The sequence below is a fragment of the Corvus cornix genome, chromosome 4 (assembly GCF_000738735.6).
Source record: "Corvus cornix cornix isolate S_Up_H32 chromosome 4, ASM73873v5, whole genome shotgun sequence".
NCBI classification, from domain to species: Eukaryota; Metazoa; Chordata; class Aves; order Passeriformes; family Corvidae; genus Corvus; species Corvus cornix.
The window spans coordinates 28,041,932-28,061,944 of record NC_046334.1 but is presented as its reverse complement, the minus strand read 5'-3'; the positions used below and the strand labels follow the sequence as shown (position 1 = coordinate 28,061,944).

General features: G+C 44.6%; 2 protein-coding genes across 2 annotated transcripts; one reads left to right on the top strand and one right to left on the bottom strand.

Moving 5' to 3' along the window:
• Nucleotides 1-3,450: 3,450 nt before the first annotated feature.
• POMK (protein O-mannose kinase) lies at nucleotides 3,451-7,724 on the bottom strand. Its single transcript, XM_010411740.3, has 2 exons — nucleotides 7,110-7,724; nucleotides 3,451-6,598 (listed from the first exon to the last, which is right to left on the bottom strand). Exons 1-2 carry the CDS (start codon nucleotides 7,395-7,397, stop codon nucleotides 5,825-5,827), a joined length of 1,062 nt encoding a protein of 353 aa, XP_010410042.1. The 5' UTR covers nucleotides 7,398-7,724; the 3' UTR covers nucleotides 3,451-5,824.
• Nucleotides 7,725-7,758: 34 nt separating this feature from the next.
• HGSNAT (heparan-alpha-glucosaminide N-acetyltransferase) lies at nucleotides 7,759-19,952 on the top strand. Its single transcript, XM_039551575.1, has 17 exons — nucleotides 7,759-7,995; nucleotides 8,271-8,410; nucleotides 8,927-9,048; nucleotides 9,985-10,054; nucleotides 10,670-10,739; nucleotides 11,792-11,898; nucleotides 12,347-12,423; nucleotides 13,049-13,079; nucleotides 13,957-14,117; nucleotides 14,431-14,540; nucleotides 15,253-15,374; nucleotides 15,790-15,916; nucleotides 16,035-16,121; nucleotides 17,253-17,330; nucleotides 17,443-17,513; nucleotides 17,652-17,764; nucleotides 18,776-19,952. Exons 1-17 carry the CDS (start codon nucleotides 7,759-7,761, stop codon nucleotides 18,955-18,957), a joined length of 1,905 nt encoding a protein of 634 aa, XP_039407509.1. The 3' UTR covers nucleotides 18,958-19,952.
• The last annotated feature ends 61 nt before the right edge of the window (nucleotides 19,953-20,013 follow it).

Genomic DNA, 20,013 nt, shown 5'->3' with positions numbered 1-20,013 from the left:
CAAACAGCAAAGTTGGTTGATTCTTAGCCCTGTAGGTTGGCTTGTCTGGTACACTGTTACTTCCTTTTATAGCTTGGGCTTTTGTTTCAGTCTTAGGTTCCTAAAGCATGTTCAGAAGTGGGAATGCAAGCTGCTCTTGAATTCAGTCAGAGCATAGTCAGGCCTTGCAGTTGCAATTATGTGAATGAGAAATTGTGTTACCTGTCCATATAGATTATGTAGCATATTTATTTGTGGCTTGGATGAGGTGGGATGTGATAACCAATACCTGTGTGTGCTGTTCATGCATGAAGACAGAAGTTGTTTAATATTTTCTTATACTAAAGCTGCATGTAGGGAAAGGACTGTCATTTTGTGCTGTGCCTTTATGGCATCTGACCTACAGGATCCTGGCCTATGACCAAAGCATGTAGGCACCAAACTAATAACATGTAATAATAATATATGGCACTGGCATAAGCTAAACATAGTTAATGGAGACCCAGGCTTAGTGGCTGGATTTTCAACATTACAGGCAAATAAACTGAGGGGTTTCTGTTTGAGTTAGACACAACACCCCACTCCCGCTCCATCCCAAGAACAAGCTCTTAGGGAGAAAAACACATAAAAATCCCAACTTTTACGGAGACTTTGTTCATTCCACAAAGAAATCTAGGGTGTATTTGATAAAATTACCCCCTTTGGTCTCATAGATTTATCAAGAGAATTGCTGAAAAGTGTCTTCCTCTACAGGGAAAGAATTCACTTTCCAAAAGTCATGCATCCAGCAACTATTAGAAATTTGACTGAGAGCTACTGAATATTATCAGTTTTGAAAATCCAGCTACTGTATATCCAAAATGTGAATGCTGGAACAGTAAGCTTGGTCTTTTGAAAATTATGGCCAAAGAATTTGTGTGTATGTGTCTATATATAAATATATAATTTTTAATGGATTTTTGAGTTACTCAGAGCTAAACAGAAGCAAAAATTGCTGAGACATAAATATCACTGTAATGTAAATATATTCACCATTTAATCCTGATAAATACTGGATTATAGACTTCTGAACAGAGACTGACAATTATTGAAAATCATGTGGTCATCTCAAGTATACAGTGCCTCAATTAAAATAAAACCACAAAATCCTTTTTCTTTTTTAAAAGTACCATCTAGGATATAATTTATTTGGTTGGACTCTACAAATATACACATTATATCATGCTAGAAGAACTTGAGAACCACTTTTTTCTTGTTCCCAGGGTCTCTTGACTGTTGGTAAGACATTACAGTCATAATGATAGAATCGGTTTACAGTTGCATATTCTGCCAAATAGCTCACAAATTATATTTGGCAAACAACACTGCCTCTGTTTCACAAAGATAATGATCTGATGTTTTGTTTATGTGGCACCAAAGGAAAATATTATTTTAGAGCTTGTGACAGAATTTCAAAATGTTTGTGTGGTATGCTAAACTTCTGATACATTTAAAAGTTACCACTTTATTAAATACAGAGTAACATAGATTTTCAAACTATCCTTCAAAAAAGAAAAAAAAGATCAAACAAATGTTCAATTAAATACATCGTGTCCATTTCATTTTCTCTGCGATTACCCAGACCTACATAACAGCTGGTGCAGATATTCCTATGCTACTTTTTGCGTTTGATGGTGTCAAACATACAGATGAGTTGCCATACAGGCTGCTCACCTGCACAGGATTTAGTGTTGTAGGAATGCTTTTAGGATGTAATCTGAAATCCATAGCGCAAAGCGGGAAATGCTCCATCAGACTTGACCCCCCCAGAAGCGTGCAGCAGCAGTTTGTTAAGGAAAACAGCACAACCTTGGCAGTGCTATTCTTTGGATGGCTCCGAGGAGAAAATGAAAGGAGCAGTGGGTTGGAACTGAATCTGGGATTCTGCTCTGAGACAGGCGGTTTCCATTCTCTAACCTGTGGTACAAACCTACCTGGTAAGAGCTAAATGTTAGTGGGAAATTGTTTTGGCAACAGCATTTGGCCAAGGATAGAGGGTACCGTACCAGCACTGGGCCCTGACCCAGCTGACACCCGCCGCCAGACTATCAGCAGGCTCAGCGAGCATGCCCGAGGTCTCCTGGTCTCCTCTGCTGCTAGAAGAGCAGTGTCCCAGGAGAGTTCAGTCTGGGAATCAGGTGCTATTTCTTGAGTCTGGGAGACAGTTTCTGCTTTGATTCTTTGTCTAGCTGCTGGATGGGTGGGGGTGGGTGAAATATGCTGTGGGACTGCTGCAGGGATGGCAGAGGAGGCATTGCCCAAAAGGGAAGGGTAAGGTGGTTACACTGACCTCAGCAAAAGGGTTGTCCTGTCCCTTCGGAAGCAGCCAGACCCAGGGCCTTCATCTTGATGATGACAGCAAACAAAATGGAATGACTGGGATCATATCTGCCTCAGCACTGAGTACCTGGGGTGGTTTGGGGAACCTCCTCTGAAGTTTTCTGAAGGAGATAAGCACTAGTAGCTGTCCTTCTCCTTGTGTGACCTGCATCTTTGTGCAGTATCTTTGACTGGACTTTTGGGATGGAAGAACAGTAATACAATAAGAAACATGGCAGTGACCATCTCCAGGGAAGCATCTTTTGTGGGAAAGGACAGGGAATGTGGGACACTTGATCCGACCTTGAGATAAGAACGAGCAGCTGTTGTTGAGGTTAGGCAGAGCTGTGGCAGTGGTCTAGAGCTGGCTGGGGAGTGGGCGAGCAGAGAGGGACTTGCAGGCTCCCAGCTGTGAACAGGCGTCTTCCTGCCCTTCGTCTTTTGATGTTTTCCACTAGACTTACAAGAGCTGCTTGTACTGAGGCAGCAAAGTCCCTGGATGTTTATCAAAGGCGGTGATTGGTGGTAAAGACTGAAATTCCCAGAAAAGAGAATTGGAAGGAGGGGAGAATACTGCATGGAGGACTGTCCTGCCTCTTTTTCCCCTCTCTGTGATGCCTTAGCTCTTCCCTCTAAGGGAAAAGAAGCTGGAAATGTGGGAAGGACTGGATTCATGTGATCATGAGAATGCAGATGGGAGTTAGCAGGGAAGAACAAAAAGATGTATAGGGTACAAACATCTGATTTTACTGAAAGATTGGAAGGAGGTGACACACAAACTTGGTTTTGGTGTCACCAGATTGAGATAGAAATGGACAGTAAAGTACACAAATACCATGGGCAAGTTAAAGGGGAAGTGGCATGTGTGGTTAATAGGTCAGCCCCTATATCTACCTGTCTTGTTCCTTCAGACTCACTAATACAAACAACGAGATCCTTAAGGGGTTTACAGAAGTTTGCTAGGAAAACACTCGCTGCAAGGCCAGATTTCGGCTATGTTTGGGCTTAAGAGGCAGGTGCTAATAACTAATGCTAAACTGACCTTCGTGCTGCCATCTAGTGTTTCCTCATAGACAGAAACAACATCCCAAAAAAGAAACTGCAGCTCCATGATGCTGTATTCAGAACAAATCTGATTTATTCCTGTTGAAATACAACGCTGGACAACACACAAGCTGAAGGAGAGGGAATGGGAAAGAGACAAGGAGAACCCACTGCTCAGGGTGAATGTTTAGGAAGACACCTTCTCTTAAAAAAATTTATAACTATTTCATCCAGGAACAGAGAGAGTCGTCTCAATGGCAAGATAATTATTCAAAACCAGAATTTTTCATTTTTTCCACTCTGTGAAATTAATATGGCTGTTTGCAAGGTGCAACAGTACACAACAGAGCAAGAATCCCAGCAGACCAGCACAAGATGTTTGTCAGGTTCTTCTTGTCTGTCCTTGCTACACTCATAAAAAATCCCTCATGTGATGGTTATTCACAGCCATCAGATGCTGATTTTCCTTTCATGATGGTTAACAAAAGGTAACAAATTATTGTGGGGGGAACACGCAAAAGATTTGATTCTTGGCCCTTTAAAGCCTTATCCCTGGCTTCAAGGAGCTGTAACAGGAGACTTTCTCAACTGTTGCACATCCTGTACTCATGCTGGAACTGTAGAACTCTAACCCTAATAATAACAAGTCAAGAGTTCATGGGCTGGATGAACATTTACATTTACAAACATTTACAACAGACCATTCTTTTTCTCCAGGCTTCTTTTAGGTGTTTCAAGTCAAAGTCCAAAACAAAGCTGAAGCATCCAAAATCACTGGTCTCTTTTGAAGACCCTGATTTCTGAGATTGTCTCCTGAAAATCTGGGCAGGAAAGCTGCAAGGAAGGACTGGACAAGTGAAAAATGGCAAAAGTAATCTAATTTAAGAAAACAGACTGCCCAGAGGGAAAGGAAAGCCATAATTAGCAGCTTTTAAAGGGCTCCTGGTGCCATTGTATGGTATCAGGTATGAATTTACTAATTTGCAGGAAAGTTTTCCCATTTGTAATAAAATTCTAATACCAGGATTTGAACATTATATATATGAATTGACTGCATGATCTCAGTGCAGTCATAACATGGCTTGTTTAGGTGAAGAGGAATTGCAGCACAGAAAAGAACAGAACCAAACTCTTCAGCAAAAAGGGCGGTGTACTCTGCTTAGAAATCACCTCTAAAGTCAAAACATGGAAGCTGTCTCTTAGGCCTTTCAAAGATTTAGTCCACAGCACAGAAAGTCCTCAGGTGGACAATGGTGGAGTCCATGTTTTTCATTCATATTATTCCCGTTTTTTCACCAAGAGAACAACTACATCCCAGTCCCACCAAACTGAGCCTACTGCTGGACTAAGGCATCATTATTCTTCCTCTCCAGCTGTTGGTACCAGGCTGCTACACCCATGTAGGTACCACAAGCTTTTTCCTAACACACCGAACAAGGCTATTTTTTAGCAGCCTTCCTTTATGCTTACTGGACTTTGAATTCAGACCCAATAGAGTTGTATGCTCTGAATACAGGAGTTTTCTTTTCCAAGGCTTGTGTTTAATGCTCATTGCTGTGGAAGTCACATTCTCTTTCAGTTCCTTGTTCTTTCCATTGAGTCATGATGGCACCGAGCAAGGATAAGCGAATGAAAAAAAAAGACACACTTCAGCCCTCTTCCAAAGTGTTCAGCATTTCTGTGGATTAAAGAAGAGCAAGAGACTCACATTCTACAGCTTCTCTCTAAAGAGCCCATCTAAGAATACCACGGGACAAAGGCTGGAAAACCAAGAACCTGTGTCTGTAAGCTGACTCTTCAGGATCTGCAGCATCTTCTTGCTTCCAAAAGTGGCCACCCACTTGCTGGTATGGGATACAGAGCAACGGCTGCATGGCTCCAAAAACAACCTATGCCCCATCCAGCAGGGAGAGACTGCCACTGGGGCTCACCAAAATCTGAAGTGAACTGGGGTACTACTTTCTGAGTGACCACTGCTTTTACTCCATGGGAAAGTAGATGAGGGCTTTGTGGATACAACACAGGCCAAAGCCACAGGAATCAGCACAAAGCTTGTGGGGGGGAGGGGGGGGGGGTCTCTGCTCTCCAGTCCTCTGCCAACAAGTTAAGGTAGACCAATATTTTTTAGCTGTTTTTCTGTCATTTTTAAGATCTTTTTTGCGTAAATGTTGCAAAAGAAAATCTATCATTTCTTAAGGAACAAATTTCCCCTGCACCCACACAACTTCATTTCTCTCCCTCCTCCTCTTCCAATGGTAGATTAAACATGCCAATGGAAAGCTTGCACAGCTCTCAGATTGGGGGAATTTTTTTTTTTTAATCAAGATGTACAAGTTCAGTTGTTCTTTTCTTCTCAGTTTTGGGGACAGACGTTTTACCCTTCAGGCACGCTACACAAATAGGAAGGACATCATCTTCAGAAAGTTGTTTGCCTCATGATTCACTATAACATTTCTCTAGTACCTGGCATGGCTGCCTCCCGAATAAGCAGAGTTAAAACTTTCCTGTAGGTGTCTAAGACCTCTTGGGCAGAGGGCCGTTCTGCCGGGTCCTTCTTCTTACACGCTGCATGGACGTCAAACAAATGCAGGCGTACAATGTCACTTCCTTCAACATGGCCCAAGAAAAAATTTGAGACATCTGGGATTTTCCAGATGTCTGTTTTCTCATCATAGGGAGGCATGAGGTCATCTTCGAATGGCACATTTTCTCCATAGGGCCAACGCTGCTCAGGAGCTACAAACTCACCCCGGAGCTCCCGGTGACCACACTTCACCAGCCTGCCAGCACTCCTGTTCACAAGAGGCAAAGCATCCAAATCATTCACCAGAATGTGAAAGTCACTTGTTAGGAGATACTGGGAGAGAACCTTATCCAGGTCATTTGAGTCACACATCACTAAGGTACCGAGAGGGCTGCTGTGCAGGTACCGAATGATGCTCACGTAGTCTATAGCAAGCATCAGCCTGCGATGCCAGGTGTTCATGCCCTTGTATTTGGGAATGTGGAGAGTTTCATTCAGGCCTCTCAGTGAGCCAAGAGGATGGTACTCGGTGAGGATTGTGAACTGCTGCTCACAGTAGCCAAGCAGCCGGACAACATACTTGCTCTGAAGGGCTTTCAGCATCTTCAGTCCATGGAGAAAGTCCTCCTTCAGCTCTGAGTTGGTGAGCTGTGAAAGGACCACTTTCTTTTCCTTCCACTCAGAAAGGAAGACCTGAGAACACACAAGAGACACGTAAGACACATGGAGAGCCTTCTTCTATGAACTGCTACCAGCTCCTGCTGACCTCTTCCTGTGACTGGTTAGTCACAACTGCGAATTACAGTCACCAGGCACAGTCAGCTTTAGGTAGAGCCATGTACCTGTCACAGCAAGCCCTTTCTGATGTCATAATTACATCATGGTTTCCTAAGTTTTCTTTGGAATGAACAATGCAGATGAATTAAGTTATTTTATATCACCCAAACAGCCAGTCTTACTCTGCCATGACTGTACCAATCTGTGATTTTGCTTGTGTAGCTGGATGTCATTTGGTGTCAGAGAGGTGGCCCGAGTCATGCTCTTGTGCCTGTTGTGTTCATCTTATCAGTAGCCATATGATCCTGGATGCCTACAGTAATTACCTGCTGAGAGGATAATCGTAACAGCAGTGCTGGCATTAATTAGCCAGCAAACTGTGAAAGCTCTTTATCCAGAGGAGAGAAGAAAGGAAATCCAAACTCACCTTTTTCACAGCACCTTCACCAACACACTTGAGTTTCCTGACTTCCCTATTTATGGCCTCGCAGGAAAGCCACGGGGAACAATTCTTCACCGCTCCGAATTTGAAATGCCCAAAAGGGCAGAGGCCGGGGTCCGTTTCGACACGTCCCAGAGAGTTGTAAAACTTGTTGAGGTACAGGTAGAGAAGGGCATTAAGGAGCAGGACGGCCGCAAGCAGTAACGCCAGCGAGATGGATGGCACCTCTCTGGGAAGAAACTCTCTCCTAACGAAATGCGGTTTCTTTTCCATGACCGTGCCTTCCGCATCCTCCGTGAAAGACGGAGGCTAAGCAGGACCCTCTTCCCAGCCCTAGGATGAACGCCTGTACGGCTTTTTCAGTGCCGGCCGCCCAGCCGTCCCGCAAGCACCGCGGTCCGGAGCCTGCAGCCTACGACGAGAGGCCACGCGCGGCGGCGGGACGTGTTAAAGGCGGCTGCAAGCTCGACGCTCGCCGCGCTGCCCATCCTCCCGGCTTTCCGCGCAGGCGGGCCCGAGCGGCAGGCTGCCCGGGCAGGGACGCTTGACCCCGGAAAACACCGGGAAGAGCGGCCGCGCGGGGCGGTGGCGGCGGCGGCGGTGGCGGCCCCGCCCCGGGGCGGAGCGCGGCGCGATGGCGGCGGCCGCGCTGGCGCTGGTGGCCGCGGCGGCGGCCGCGCTGGGCGCGCTGGTGATGGCGCCCGGCCTCTCGCAGCCCGACGGGCAGGGCGCGCCCGGGCCCCGCGGCGGGGCGGCGGTGGCGGCGGAGTGGCGGCGGCCGGGGCGGATGGACCAGGCGCTGCTGCTCGTCCGCAACGAGCTGCCCGCCCCGGGCCTGAACCTCGCCGCCCGCTCCGGCTCCTGCCACCAGGTGAGGGGCTGTGCCGGGCGAGGGGTCCCTCCCCGACCTCCGCTTCTGGTAGCCCGGCCCGCGGCGGGGCTGCTCGGCTTCTCCGGCGTCTCCCCGTGCCTTGGTCAGGTCGTTGCGCTTCGGTTTTACCTTCGAGCAGCACGCAGGGAAACTCCCGCAGCAGGAGCTGCTCCAGCCCCGTGGCATCTTCCCTTGTCTTTGCCACCACGCAAGGTAGAACCCCCTTTCACTCTCCTTTGGCACTAATGAGCTCCCTTCACCCTCTTCTTCCACAGTGCTTGTATCAGTTCCTGGCGTTTGTCCCACCAAGCAACGAGAGGCTCAGAAAACCAGGCACGGCGTCGGTGATGGTTGATACGCAGCATCCACTCACCTTGCTGCTCAACAGCTCTGTGGGTGACACAGATCTCTGCAAGTACGTGGCCCAGCCCCAGGGAATACATGGATAACTCTATCCTATATTTGTGTTGGCTTGGTTTGTTGGTTTGTTTTTTTCCCCTTGGAGCCATGTGCCTCTTTATTGCCTGCTCATCGCCTCCTTTTCCGCAGCTGTTTAGACCAAGAGCTCAGTCTTCACCCCACTACTGTAACAGTAATGTACTTTGGAATTGTGCTGAAAGGATCTAGGTGCAAGCAGGCGCCGAAAAGGTGTTCACCGAGGCAGCATGTACAAGCACCTGATTTCTCTTGCAGGGAGTCTCTAGTTCAAGAAGACAAATGATGGCAGTGCATGTGTGGTAAAGAATTGGTGTTGGGCTAGGGGAGGGTAATGCTTGGAAAAGGCCAGTTCTGTGCTAGATCACAGTGTTGGTCCAAGTTTTTGGCTTGCCTTTCCTAAAGCATTCAGGCTTACAGTCCGCCTACATGCTCTCGTGGTACCCACATGTACTGGTGTTGTCTCATCAAGTTTTGTTTCCTTTATCATTTGCAGGGTTCAGTATCATTTTGGAGAGTTTGGCAATTATTCCCTTGTGGTAAAGACCCTAAGTACAAGCACCCAAACTGTTTCTTGTGACCTAATCATCAATGAAGGCCCTATCAACAGCTACCTCCGTATGTAGTGCTGTTTTTCCCTTTCGTTCTACAACTTGCATGTCTCCCAGCAGAATCAGCTTCCTAAGAGCCTTGTGCAGCCTCTCATGCTATGCTGAAGAGATGTCATGGGTTTGCTCCTCTTCTTTCTCAACATCTTGCTTCCATATGTTTTATACACCCGTCTTGAGGCCCTGACTGGGATCAGGCCTCTTCACATGATATACTGTCTGCCCACAACTTTTTTCCAGCAGGGATTAGTACAGAAAAATCAGTGGGTATGTGTCTGGAGGGAGAAACTAGTTCCTGTTTCTCTGCATGTTTATGTATATCCACAGAATCCTCCCTCTTCTTCCCTCTATCTTACTTCTCTCACAAAATGGGAAACAATTCACACAGTGTTTGGATTTTTTGTTTGTTGTTGCACTTTTAATTTTAAACCTGACATTTTTCTTTTTTTGTTCATCTCCTTTCCAGGACTGTTTCAAACTCTTGTCTCTGTCTCTTCCATTCTTTTCCTTTACATTACACTATTCTTCAGTCCTTCCAGTTTCCTAACTGTAAAGACAACTTCTCCATGCTTGCTAACTTGGTGTATTGCCCTTTCGGGCCATCTTCTTCATGTTGAGGCTGTTTTTAAACCTCTAGTTTCTTCTTCAGAACATATTGCAGCACATCAACTCTTTTCTTACTAGCGTCTTGTGATGCAGTGCAGTCTTATTTTGCTTTTTTTATGCTGAGATGTGGAGTCACTGAGCTGCACTTTGAAACTAGCCTGCCTTTGTGCTGGGTAGTTTGGGGGTTTTGTTTTCCTCTGGGGATGTATACTGCATGGAGAAGGTGATGTGATAGTGAGTTGGGCTTTGTGTCATGTTTGTGTCACGCTTGGCCAAGCCCAGGTCACTCAGTGGTTTTGCTAGACCATTTACAGAGTTGTGTTCTTCTCTTTTCATGTAGCTATTCTCTTTGCTTTCCTGGTTTACATGGGGATCCTTGCTATCCTGATTGCTGGGCGCCTTCTAATGAAGTAAGTGAACAGTACTTACTCCTTGCACGTGCCAGTTTAAAACCACGTATCACAGTGTGGTAATGCTTTGGAGTCCCACTTGTAGCCCTGCTTGCAGATCAGATTCTGCTATCAGGTGCCATGTGCAAGTTGTGGCACATGTGGCAAAAAATGCAGAGTGATGTGATTTCACTTGAGGGATATCTTGCAGCCTTGTTACTTTGTACACAGAGCAGCTGATGTTCACTGTAAGCTCTCACATGCCCTGCCACACCCTCGTGTCCCTTGTTCCTTGTTTAGCTCTGGATCAGTAATCCAAGGCAGCGGTACCAAAGTGCGTGTAACAAATGCAACTTTCTACCCTGTGTACTGAATGGTGTGGGTCATTCTTGCCTGTAAGCAACTTGAGAATAAAACCCCCAAACATGAGCTTGTGTCAGTGTATTTACACAGCTGGACTTAACTGAGATCCTAGGTACCGACTGAATCTCAGTATTACCTATGTGAGCTGTAAAAATAGAAATAGGAACTGTCCAAACTTCTGATTTATGCTGGTAAATAGTTTTAATTAAGGTGAAATTAATTATAAAGTACTTTTGACTTTGTTTTGTGTTTTAAACTGTTACTCATTTTCAGAATTGATCCAGTCAGAAACTGGGTTTACAAGAAACTGAATCCCAGAGCAACTGATCGTATGATTAACTCCGTGAGTGACCACAGTATCTTTAGTTTGCATTCTGTAGTCTTTTCATCTCTGGGAAACACACACTATCTGGACATCTGGGGACTTGTTTATTACTGATCATCTTCCCCTTGTGTGTCATCTTTCCCTGAGCAAATCTTGCGTTGATGTCAGATAGGCAATTTTATGTCAATGGAGAGTGCTAGACTGGGTTTCCATGCAAGTGTAGTGGATTCCCTGTAGAGCTCTTGCAAGTCTTGAACATACACCTTTGTGTTCTCTTTAGTTCCCTTGAAGCAAATGTGTTGGTGAAAATACTGTCCCCTTCTGACATAGTCAGTGTAAGGGAAATCACAGCCTTCATGTCTGCTTCCAGCACAGCAGGAATTTCTCTGGCACTCCTAGAACTGACATTTCTGTGTGATCCTCATTTTGTACTAGAATGTAGATAGTTCATCACAGTCTGGGCTTCATATCTAAGAGGTCCAAACCTGTCTAAAATCAAAAGACTTGGAAGCAGAGCTCTACAGCAACTCTTGCAGTTCATCTCTATCACTGGGATATAGTGATGTCTCCTTCTGTATGCTGTTACTGGGTCTGATCAGAGTGGTTTAGGGAACTCAGTTGCAAAGAAACCACTCCTGTGTTTAAAATGATTCATTTTTCACTGGTTGAGCTCTCGAAACAGTCTCTCTGTGGTGTCAGACAAGTGCTGGTGGGTTGGGGCGGGTCCTATTTGAGAGTTGGCAACTGCATCTGCTCAGCTCTGTTGTAAAGCAGTACTCAGAGTGTTGGCAAGCCTCTGGCTGATTTGGAGGGGACCCAGCTCTGATGAGTCTCAAGCACAGGCTCAGTTCACTGCATTGTTGTTTCTACCTGGTCAAAGGTAGAGTCTGGAGCATCTGCAAACATTATTGCAACGTGGTGAAGCAGGAAGAGGTTAGAAGTAGACCAAATGAAGACAGGGAGAATAAAGACAGTGTGTCTGTGAAAGTTTGCAGTTTACTATCCTTTGTTCCCTAGTCAGCTGATGCAGCTGCTGACTTGCTCTTCATGTGTCTGGTTTGTTCCCAAAGGAGCTCGGATCCCCGAACACAACAGACTCCATTAACTGTGATCCTAGCCCACATCCGTGGAGCTCAGCCTCTCGGCGGCGGCTGCATTCCCTTGACACGTTCCGGGGGTGAGCATAAGAGCTTGCTCAAAAGCAGTTCTTCCAAGGGGAATGAGATTTTTCCAGTGGTGGTTTGACAGTGCATGGCAATATATAGCAGATGGACAGTTCAAGGTGGTCTGTTTTGCTTGGAAGTTAATCAAGATTTTAATTCTCAGATTTTCCAAAACACTTTGTAAGAAATATTGAAGTTGTGGCAGAGGGTGGAACAGAACGACGTGTTCAGTGTGAAAATGCTATGCAAAGGAGCTTGCTTTGGTTCACCACCACCCATGATTTTTGAAACACGGCCTCCTGATTGGTAAAGCTGGAAACCTTGGAAATCTTGCTTTAAAAATAAAATAAATTGGATCTCAGAGTTAGAAATGCATTAGTGGGAGTAGTAATCCTTAACTTTTTGTTCATATATATGCATTTCATTGACACGCGATACTTTATGGTTTTGTTGTCTTTTTAGGCTCTCTCTTGTAATTATGGTGTTTGTTAACTATGGAGGAGGAAAATACTGGTTCTTCAAACATGAGAGTTGGAATGGTAAAGTACAATTGAGACACTTACTCTGGGTTTTAACTGCAGCAGTGTCTAGAAATGGTTGGTGTTGCAGCTGCTGCAGTGAGCTGTTGCTCAGCCAAAGGCTGGGATGCTGTGCTGGTTTGCTTCAGCAGGGAATCTGCCTGTTAGGTTAATGGGCAAAGCAGTGTATGGTCCTCCTCATCACACAGCGACAGGGTGCTTTCACATCACAGTCTGTGTGTAACCTTTTCATTTGTGATACAGGTTCATATCTTTAACTTTTCTGTGTTGTTTAATGACCACAGTCAAGGTGATGTTGCTCAGTGCTGTAAAAACATAGTGCCTTGATTGGTAGCTGATGCAGATGAAGTCAAGCATTGTAATGCCCTAGTGGAGAATAGCAAGGATCCCATCCCTGAAATCTTTCCCAAAGCACAGCATCAGTTCTGACCCTATTCTTGAAGAGTGGTAAATGCAGCGAGGCAAGATGATTAACTCTTTGTAAGTTTTGTTTGTAACATGTTTTAGACTTCGGGACATGAATAATTGCTAGCAGCCTGCAATTCCTTTAGAAAATCAACAGTAATATTGTTAAATTTAAGGATGGTTCAAGGTAAATAATGTCCTCCTGTGTATTTCTCTGTAGGATTAACAGTGGCAGATCTGGTGTTTCCATGGTAAGTTTTCCTGAGGAATAGTTTTTGTATCAACCGATTCTTTATATTAAGGGTTGCAAGGGGAACATTTGTGTGCACTTTGCTTCCATGTGGAAATGTATTTGGAGGGATGAATTTGTGATAAACAGTTAATAGGAATCTGCCCCTACAAATAACAACATAATCCTTATGAATCAGTAGAAGAGCTAAGTGGTTTTGGTGCCCGACATCCTCCTTCTTCCCACACACAAGGCCCAGGGCTACCCTGCCAGGAAGTGCAGTATCCCTGAGAAGCTCAATGCCGTGCTGCTGTATTAAAAGCTGCCAATCTGGCAGGATTTGAAGCTGGGCTGGTGTATATCCATAGGTAAAATAGCCAAGTAAATTTTGGATTAAGCTAATATTCCTATAACCAGAGAACGGCTTTATGGGGAAGCAATTATCCCATCTGTCCCTAACATGCTTCTCTATGCCAGCTGTGGTTTCTCTTGGAGGAGGGAGCTGGACTTAGACTGTGAACCTAATCTAGATGGGAGCAGTGGGTCAGTTCTGAATTTGAATCATAGATTTGAAGCTGGTGTTTTACTTCTCTGAAGATGCTAATTTAATTTTGGCTAATGGAATTTTTTGGTAGCATATGAATTCCTGGAAAAGGAGCAGGCTGCAATTCCAACCCTACCTCAACTGACCACTGAAAAAGATAGAAATGTCCCATAGCACAAGCTCAGTAGCCTGGGAATTCCTAGCAATCAGAGGAAATAAAATCGCCCAGTTTCACCCAGTGCATCCATTTCTGTTGGGCCAACGCAGGCTGCTCTGTCAGCTTTAGTGTTTGCTGTTACACAGACGTGTTACGAGGCATCTGTCAGCTCCATTTCCCATCTGCTCTGTTCTCCAGGTTTGTGTTCATCATGGGGACATCAATAGCATTGGCACTGGGCTCCATGCTGAGGTGGGGAAGTTCCAAGTGGAAGGTGCTTAGAAAAATCCTCTGGAGGACTTTTGTGCTAATCCTGCTGGGGATCATAGTTGTGAACCCCAATTACTGCCTTGGACCTTGTGAGTGGAACTTGCTCTCTCATTTCTGTAACTTGTTCCTGCCTCCTTGGCTGGGATGTTGCAAAAACTGTGTCAACAGTTAGATTGTATCTTGTGGAGTGCAGTTCTGCACTGATGCAATTCTCTCTGTAAGACTCTTGTGCCAACCACTGTTGATTGTCTTAGTGACTTTCCCAGGATTATGATGTACAGAAAATTGGGATAGCAGAGTGGAGGTGCAGTAGATCTCAGCTCTCTCTGGAGAAGGGTCACTTTTGTATTTACAACAGAGCCTGTGGCTGCTCCTCTTTCACATTGCTTGCATGTCTTCCAGTGTCCTGGGATAATCTGCGTATTCCAGGGGTGCTCCAGAGGCTGGGATTCACATACCTGGTGGTTGCTGCTCTTGAACTCCTATTTACAAGAGCTGATAGTGGGACCTGGGTGAGTTACATGGGGAGATGTAACTGATCTGAACTGATACTGGAGCAGGGGTTTGGAGACTTTGCTCTTGTGGGGGCACAAAGAACACATGAGAAATTATGAGAAAAATGTAACATCTTACTTGACGTGTAGTGCAGTGTGACCTGGCAGAAATGTTGGAGTATGTGCACCCTTCAGTGTCCCAGTCTGCATTTTGTCACATGTAGCTTTATCATATTTAAGGATTTCACCAATCCATTCAGATAGTGCTCAGAAAGAGGCATTCCAAGACACGATGACTTTTCCACTGCCAAGGAAGCCCAGGGACAGGCATCTCTATGCTGAATCCTGTAGTCTGCATTTTGTCCAGTTAATTTTGGCAAGGTTTTTTCACAGCAGGGGAAAGTAATACTGCTTTTTAGCCTTTCTAGAGTCTGTTTTCCCAAAAGGCTTTTGTTCTACTCATGAATCAAAATTCCTTTTGACATTTTCCAAGTTAAAAAACATTAAGGGCTTTTGTTTTGGTTTGTTTCTCCCCCCCCTGCCCCAAGTAACTAAGTGTCTGGAACTTGCTTGTGAAAATGAAAGGTCTATTGGTAGAACCCAGTTTGGTAATGACAACATCTCCCTCCTGTATCTGGGGATAAAAGACTGCCTGCCAGGAAGTACAGGTTGTCCCCAAGGGCATGGTTTTTACTTGCCAGCTAACACCCCCTCCCTCCATCTCATCCAGGAAGGACGATTTCCTGCTCTGCAGGATATTCTCCCCTACTGGCCACAGTGGCTTTTCATTCTGGTGTTAGAAGCAATTTGGCTCTGCCTGACCTTCTTGTTACCAGTGCCAGATTGTCCCAGGTAAGACCATGCACTCGGACAACTTTCTGTGGGGTATCAGGTTTTTTCTCTTCTAGTGAGCAGAAGGTACATTTTATTAGCCATAGGGAAAGAATGAAGGGAAGAGCTTTTATGCCAGCAGGGTTAAAGGAAGCATCCATCATGTGAAAAAACTTTCTTTATTTTGGTACTAAAGTACCAGATGTTATACAGCTGATGTCATTCTTCCTTTCTACTTAAAGAAGAGGATTAAAATCTCCCTGAGGTGTGTGTACAGCTATATATGATCAATGCCATGATCATATGCAATGCCATCAATGTGTGCCTCTAGCCCAGGAAAACATCAAGCATTTCGTGTACTGAGTCAGTGGGCCAGCTGCTGTGCAGCTGTAGTGTACCAACACTTTGTGCTACAACCTCTTTGCCTCTGTCCTAGGGGCTATATTGGTCCTGGGGGCATTGGGGACTTTGGAAAGTATCCCAACTGCACTGGAGGAGCAGCTGGTTACATTGACCGTTTGCTTCTTGGAGAAAAGCATATGTATCAGCATCCCTCTTCAGGTGTAAGTAGTTTTTGGTTTGCAGTATGTCAGGAGGGGCTTGGGACTGATACGTGCAGGGGGTTTAAGAGAAAGGAGTTTGGTTGCTTGGGTGCCCTGTAACAACTGTTTTCTCTCTAAGGTGACTTACCAAACAACGATGCCATATGATCCAGAAGGGATCCTGGGGACCATAAATAGCATTGTTATGGCATTTTTGGGACTGCAGGTACCTCTTTTTCTTTCTGCCTGCATTCTATAATGGGAAGATTTGAAGGAAACCTGGAAGTGGGGAGGCAACTGGGTGTCTTTACTTAAGCCTGAGACTGGTTCTAACAAAACCTTTTTCAGTGCAATGCTTTCACGATGACTTAGCCTGAGGTGAGTGACAGAGAAGTGGAACCTAACATGGCAGTAGCTTGCATTAGATACACCTAGACTTCTCAGTTTTTGTAAGGGATGGACACAAGAAGCTTGCAAAATAGCCACCTGAAATCTTCGTTTTAAGGCTGGGCTTATGCTGGGAGTAGGCTGGCTCTATATGCTGGAAAATAAGGCTGAGACACAGACTTCACAGCTTCATTGTAAGGGTATTAAAGGTTGCAGCTGTACTTGTTCCCCCTTGCTGACTTTCTGCTTGATGGGAGTGATAGCCATCTTGCATCGATGTGTGCTTACCTTCCCTGACAAAAGAGATGCAGGGGTTCACATTGGTGTTACCAACACCAGAAGCTCACAGCTCACCACTGTTTAAAATATGGCACTGTTTGATGCACTGCTGGCTTTTCTGACTGTGCAGCAGCTGTGAACCAAACTGGAACTTGTGTGCTGGGAAAGGAATGTTACCACATACAGCATTGGGTAAAAATTGATTTGGAATATCTGTGGGACAGAGCTTGGAACAGAAGTCTGACCCTGAGGAGTGAGTTATCAGGACACATTTCTTAGTGGTGTATGAAAAGGAGCATGTGCTCTGGGCAGGTCAGGGTATGATGAGGTGCTGTGGAGAAGCTTTTGGGGCTGGCTCTGGTGTTGTTCCTTCATGCAATCCTTGCTGAGAGAGATGGAGCTCAAGTTACGTTGTGTTGACCTAATAAAGTTGCTTATCCCCTTCCTCAGTGTTGATACACTAAGAAAGGGAGAAAAGGTGCACCTCTATGGCTGATTGGGTTGCATTTACGTATTTTCCCCTTGTGTGTCCATTCTTTACAAAGAGTCCTCATTCTGAACCTTTCAGCCACTTGGCTGATAGAAATCCCATTCATGGATTAGCACAGTTCGCTGGTGGCAAACATATCTGGCTCTTGAAATGTACTTACATTAATGGGCATTAATTATTCTTTTGCATTCTTTTTATAAGGCAGGAAGAATTACCTTGTTCTACAAAGACCAGCACAAACAAATTATGAGTCGGTTCATCATATGGGGCATAGTAATGGTAAGTCTGATGGTTGTGTAGCTCTTTAAAAGGCATGGATTTTAATGCAATGCATAGTAATTCTGAAACATGTTGCAGTTATTATATAAACTTTACCAACTTTCTATTTCAGGGAATTATTTCTGCTATCTTGACAAAATGTTCTAAAGAAGAAGGGTTTATTCCAATAAACAAGAACTTATGGTAAGCAAAGAGATGGAATATTTAGTATGATTTTGTTAAAGTACTATTTTAGTTCAGAGGATGTTCTACCTTTTGTACATTGAGATCTGTATCACGTAGTTCTCTAAATATTACTCTTTCTACTGAAAATGTTTGTAGGTCAATATCGTATGTGACAACCACAAGTTGCTTTGCCTTCACCCTCTTATTGCTGATATATTACCTTGTGGATGTCAAGAAATGGTGGTCAGGTGCTCCATTTTTATACCCAGGTCAGTAAAATCACATCAGGAGACATATTCCTTCTAATTCTTTCTGCACTGATATTATCCTTTTGTTTTCTGCACTTCTCTTGTCTGTAAAAGAGCAGGGATTTAGTCTGAGGTAACCTGAAAGATTCCAGAATGATTAAGTTGAGGGGAACATTTGCATAGAACTGGGACACTTGAGGCCAGATATTTAGGAGAGAGGAACAATCAATTCCTTAAGTGAGGGCTGAAAGCTGCTATTGCCCAATGACTGTTCTCAGTTTGGTCTCAAGTCAAGGTCCCAGTGAACAGCTGCCTAGTACCAAGCAAAATACCACAACTGTTCGAAGTTGGTTTGGAAGGGACTGCTGAGACTTGTGTAACCTAATGGGAAACTCAAAGGGCTGTCAACAGAGTAATACCACTTCTGAAGATGTGGAAAATGAAATCCCCTGGGCAGCTGTGTAGGTTGTGTCTCTGTGATTTTAGATAAGCGTGTTTCCCAAAGTATCCCACTGTGGTTTTAACCACACTGGGCACACAACAAACATGAGTAGAGAATACAAAGCCACAGCAGAGGGGACCTTTCAGCAGCTTTGGTCTCTGGTGTCTGGACAGGAAAATAGGCAGGGTGACAGCAGGGTATCATACCTCCTACCAGAAACCCCAGAGCTTTGAAGGACAGTCAGCGTTTGTTTGTAAAGGCAGCAGATCTGACCAGCTTGGTTGGCACTCGTCCACCCTGAAAACAGTAACTGTTACTATTCTCCTCATTAATATAATTGCAGCATACTGATTTGGTTGTATTTCCAATTTAGCACAGAGGTTATTTGTATTTCTTTTCAATAAATGTTTTAGGGGAGAGAACCCCTCAGACTGTATTTGTAAACAGTGCATGGCATCTTTGGAGCAAATGACATTAGCTGCTGTTGTCTTGGTGCCTCTCTTTTATAAGCCTGGCACACCTCTGTCTGCTTGCTCTGAAGCAAGCCCATACCTCCTTTTTCAGATGGTATGACCTGTGCTTCCTTTCAGGAATGAATTCAATCCTGGTCTACATTGGACACCAAGTGTTTGCAAACTACTTCCCTTTTAAGTGGAAGATGCAGGACAGTCAATCCCACGCAGAGCATCTGACTCAAAACCTCATTGCAACAACTCTTTGGGTCGTAATATCATATATACTTTACAGGAGAAGGATATTCTGGAAAATCTGATAGAGGTGGTCAAGGTGTAGCAGGCTTAGATTCTGATGAGGCAAGTGGATTAGCCTGAAATATGGTGGATTAGCCTGAAATATTGCGACTCAGGCTGTATTACTAAAAAGGGATACTAGTTCAAGTTTACAGTGCCATGGAAGTTGTCATCAAGACTTTTATGTGACTTAAGGGACAGTATTTTACTATTTAGCAAAAACTTACTAGTCTACTACAGTTGCTCTCTGTTTTCTAAGTATTTTACTGATCTCCCTCCTTCATATAGACAAGCTGAACATACCGTAACAGTTGGGCAGTCTAAGACACCCTGTTGGTGTTCATGAAAGGAACTGCAAGGGATGGGGGTGGTGACTGCAAGGGGTTGCCAGAATGGGCCAGTAGTAACAGTCCCTGCATGTGACACAGAACCCCCTAACTCAGGTGGTCTGGGGTTTGTATATATCCTTGGCACCTCCTGCATGCCTGTGCCCCTCTGGCACACATTTAACTTGGCCAGTGACTATCTGGGAAAGCTAAGGGGCACTTCTGTGTCACAGCCTGGTGGTGCTCTCAGCTGATCATGCTTCATTATATTCTTACCATTTGGTCTTCGACCAAACCCTTAGGGTTTTGGATCCTGCTGAAGCCCAAAATCTCTTCTATTGGCTTATTAATCAGCAGGCTGCTCCTACAGGTACAGCAGCCCATCTGTGCATGTTCCGGGCCTTTGTGTAACACACCTCTTGCATGGACAAGGTCCAGGTTTCATGTGCTACACTCTAGGAGTGCAGAAAGGCCATTTCCTATTGACTTTATAATCACTTGGGTGTCACCAAATTTAAATCAAAACAATCCTCTTTCTACGTGAATTTATTTAAGGGCCCTAATCTGAAAACCAGCAATACAGGTAGAATTCGCTGAAAAGGAAGAGCTAACAGACCAATTCAATAGTTTTTGGAAATTCACTCATGCTGTGATTTCCAAACTAGTGCTAATAAAAAACCTGAAATACCTTGCTATGTTCTCTGTGTATGTATAAAGATGGAAAAAACTACAACACACACTTTAGTATAATGC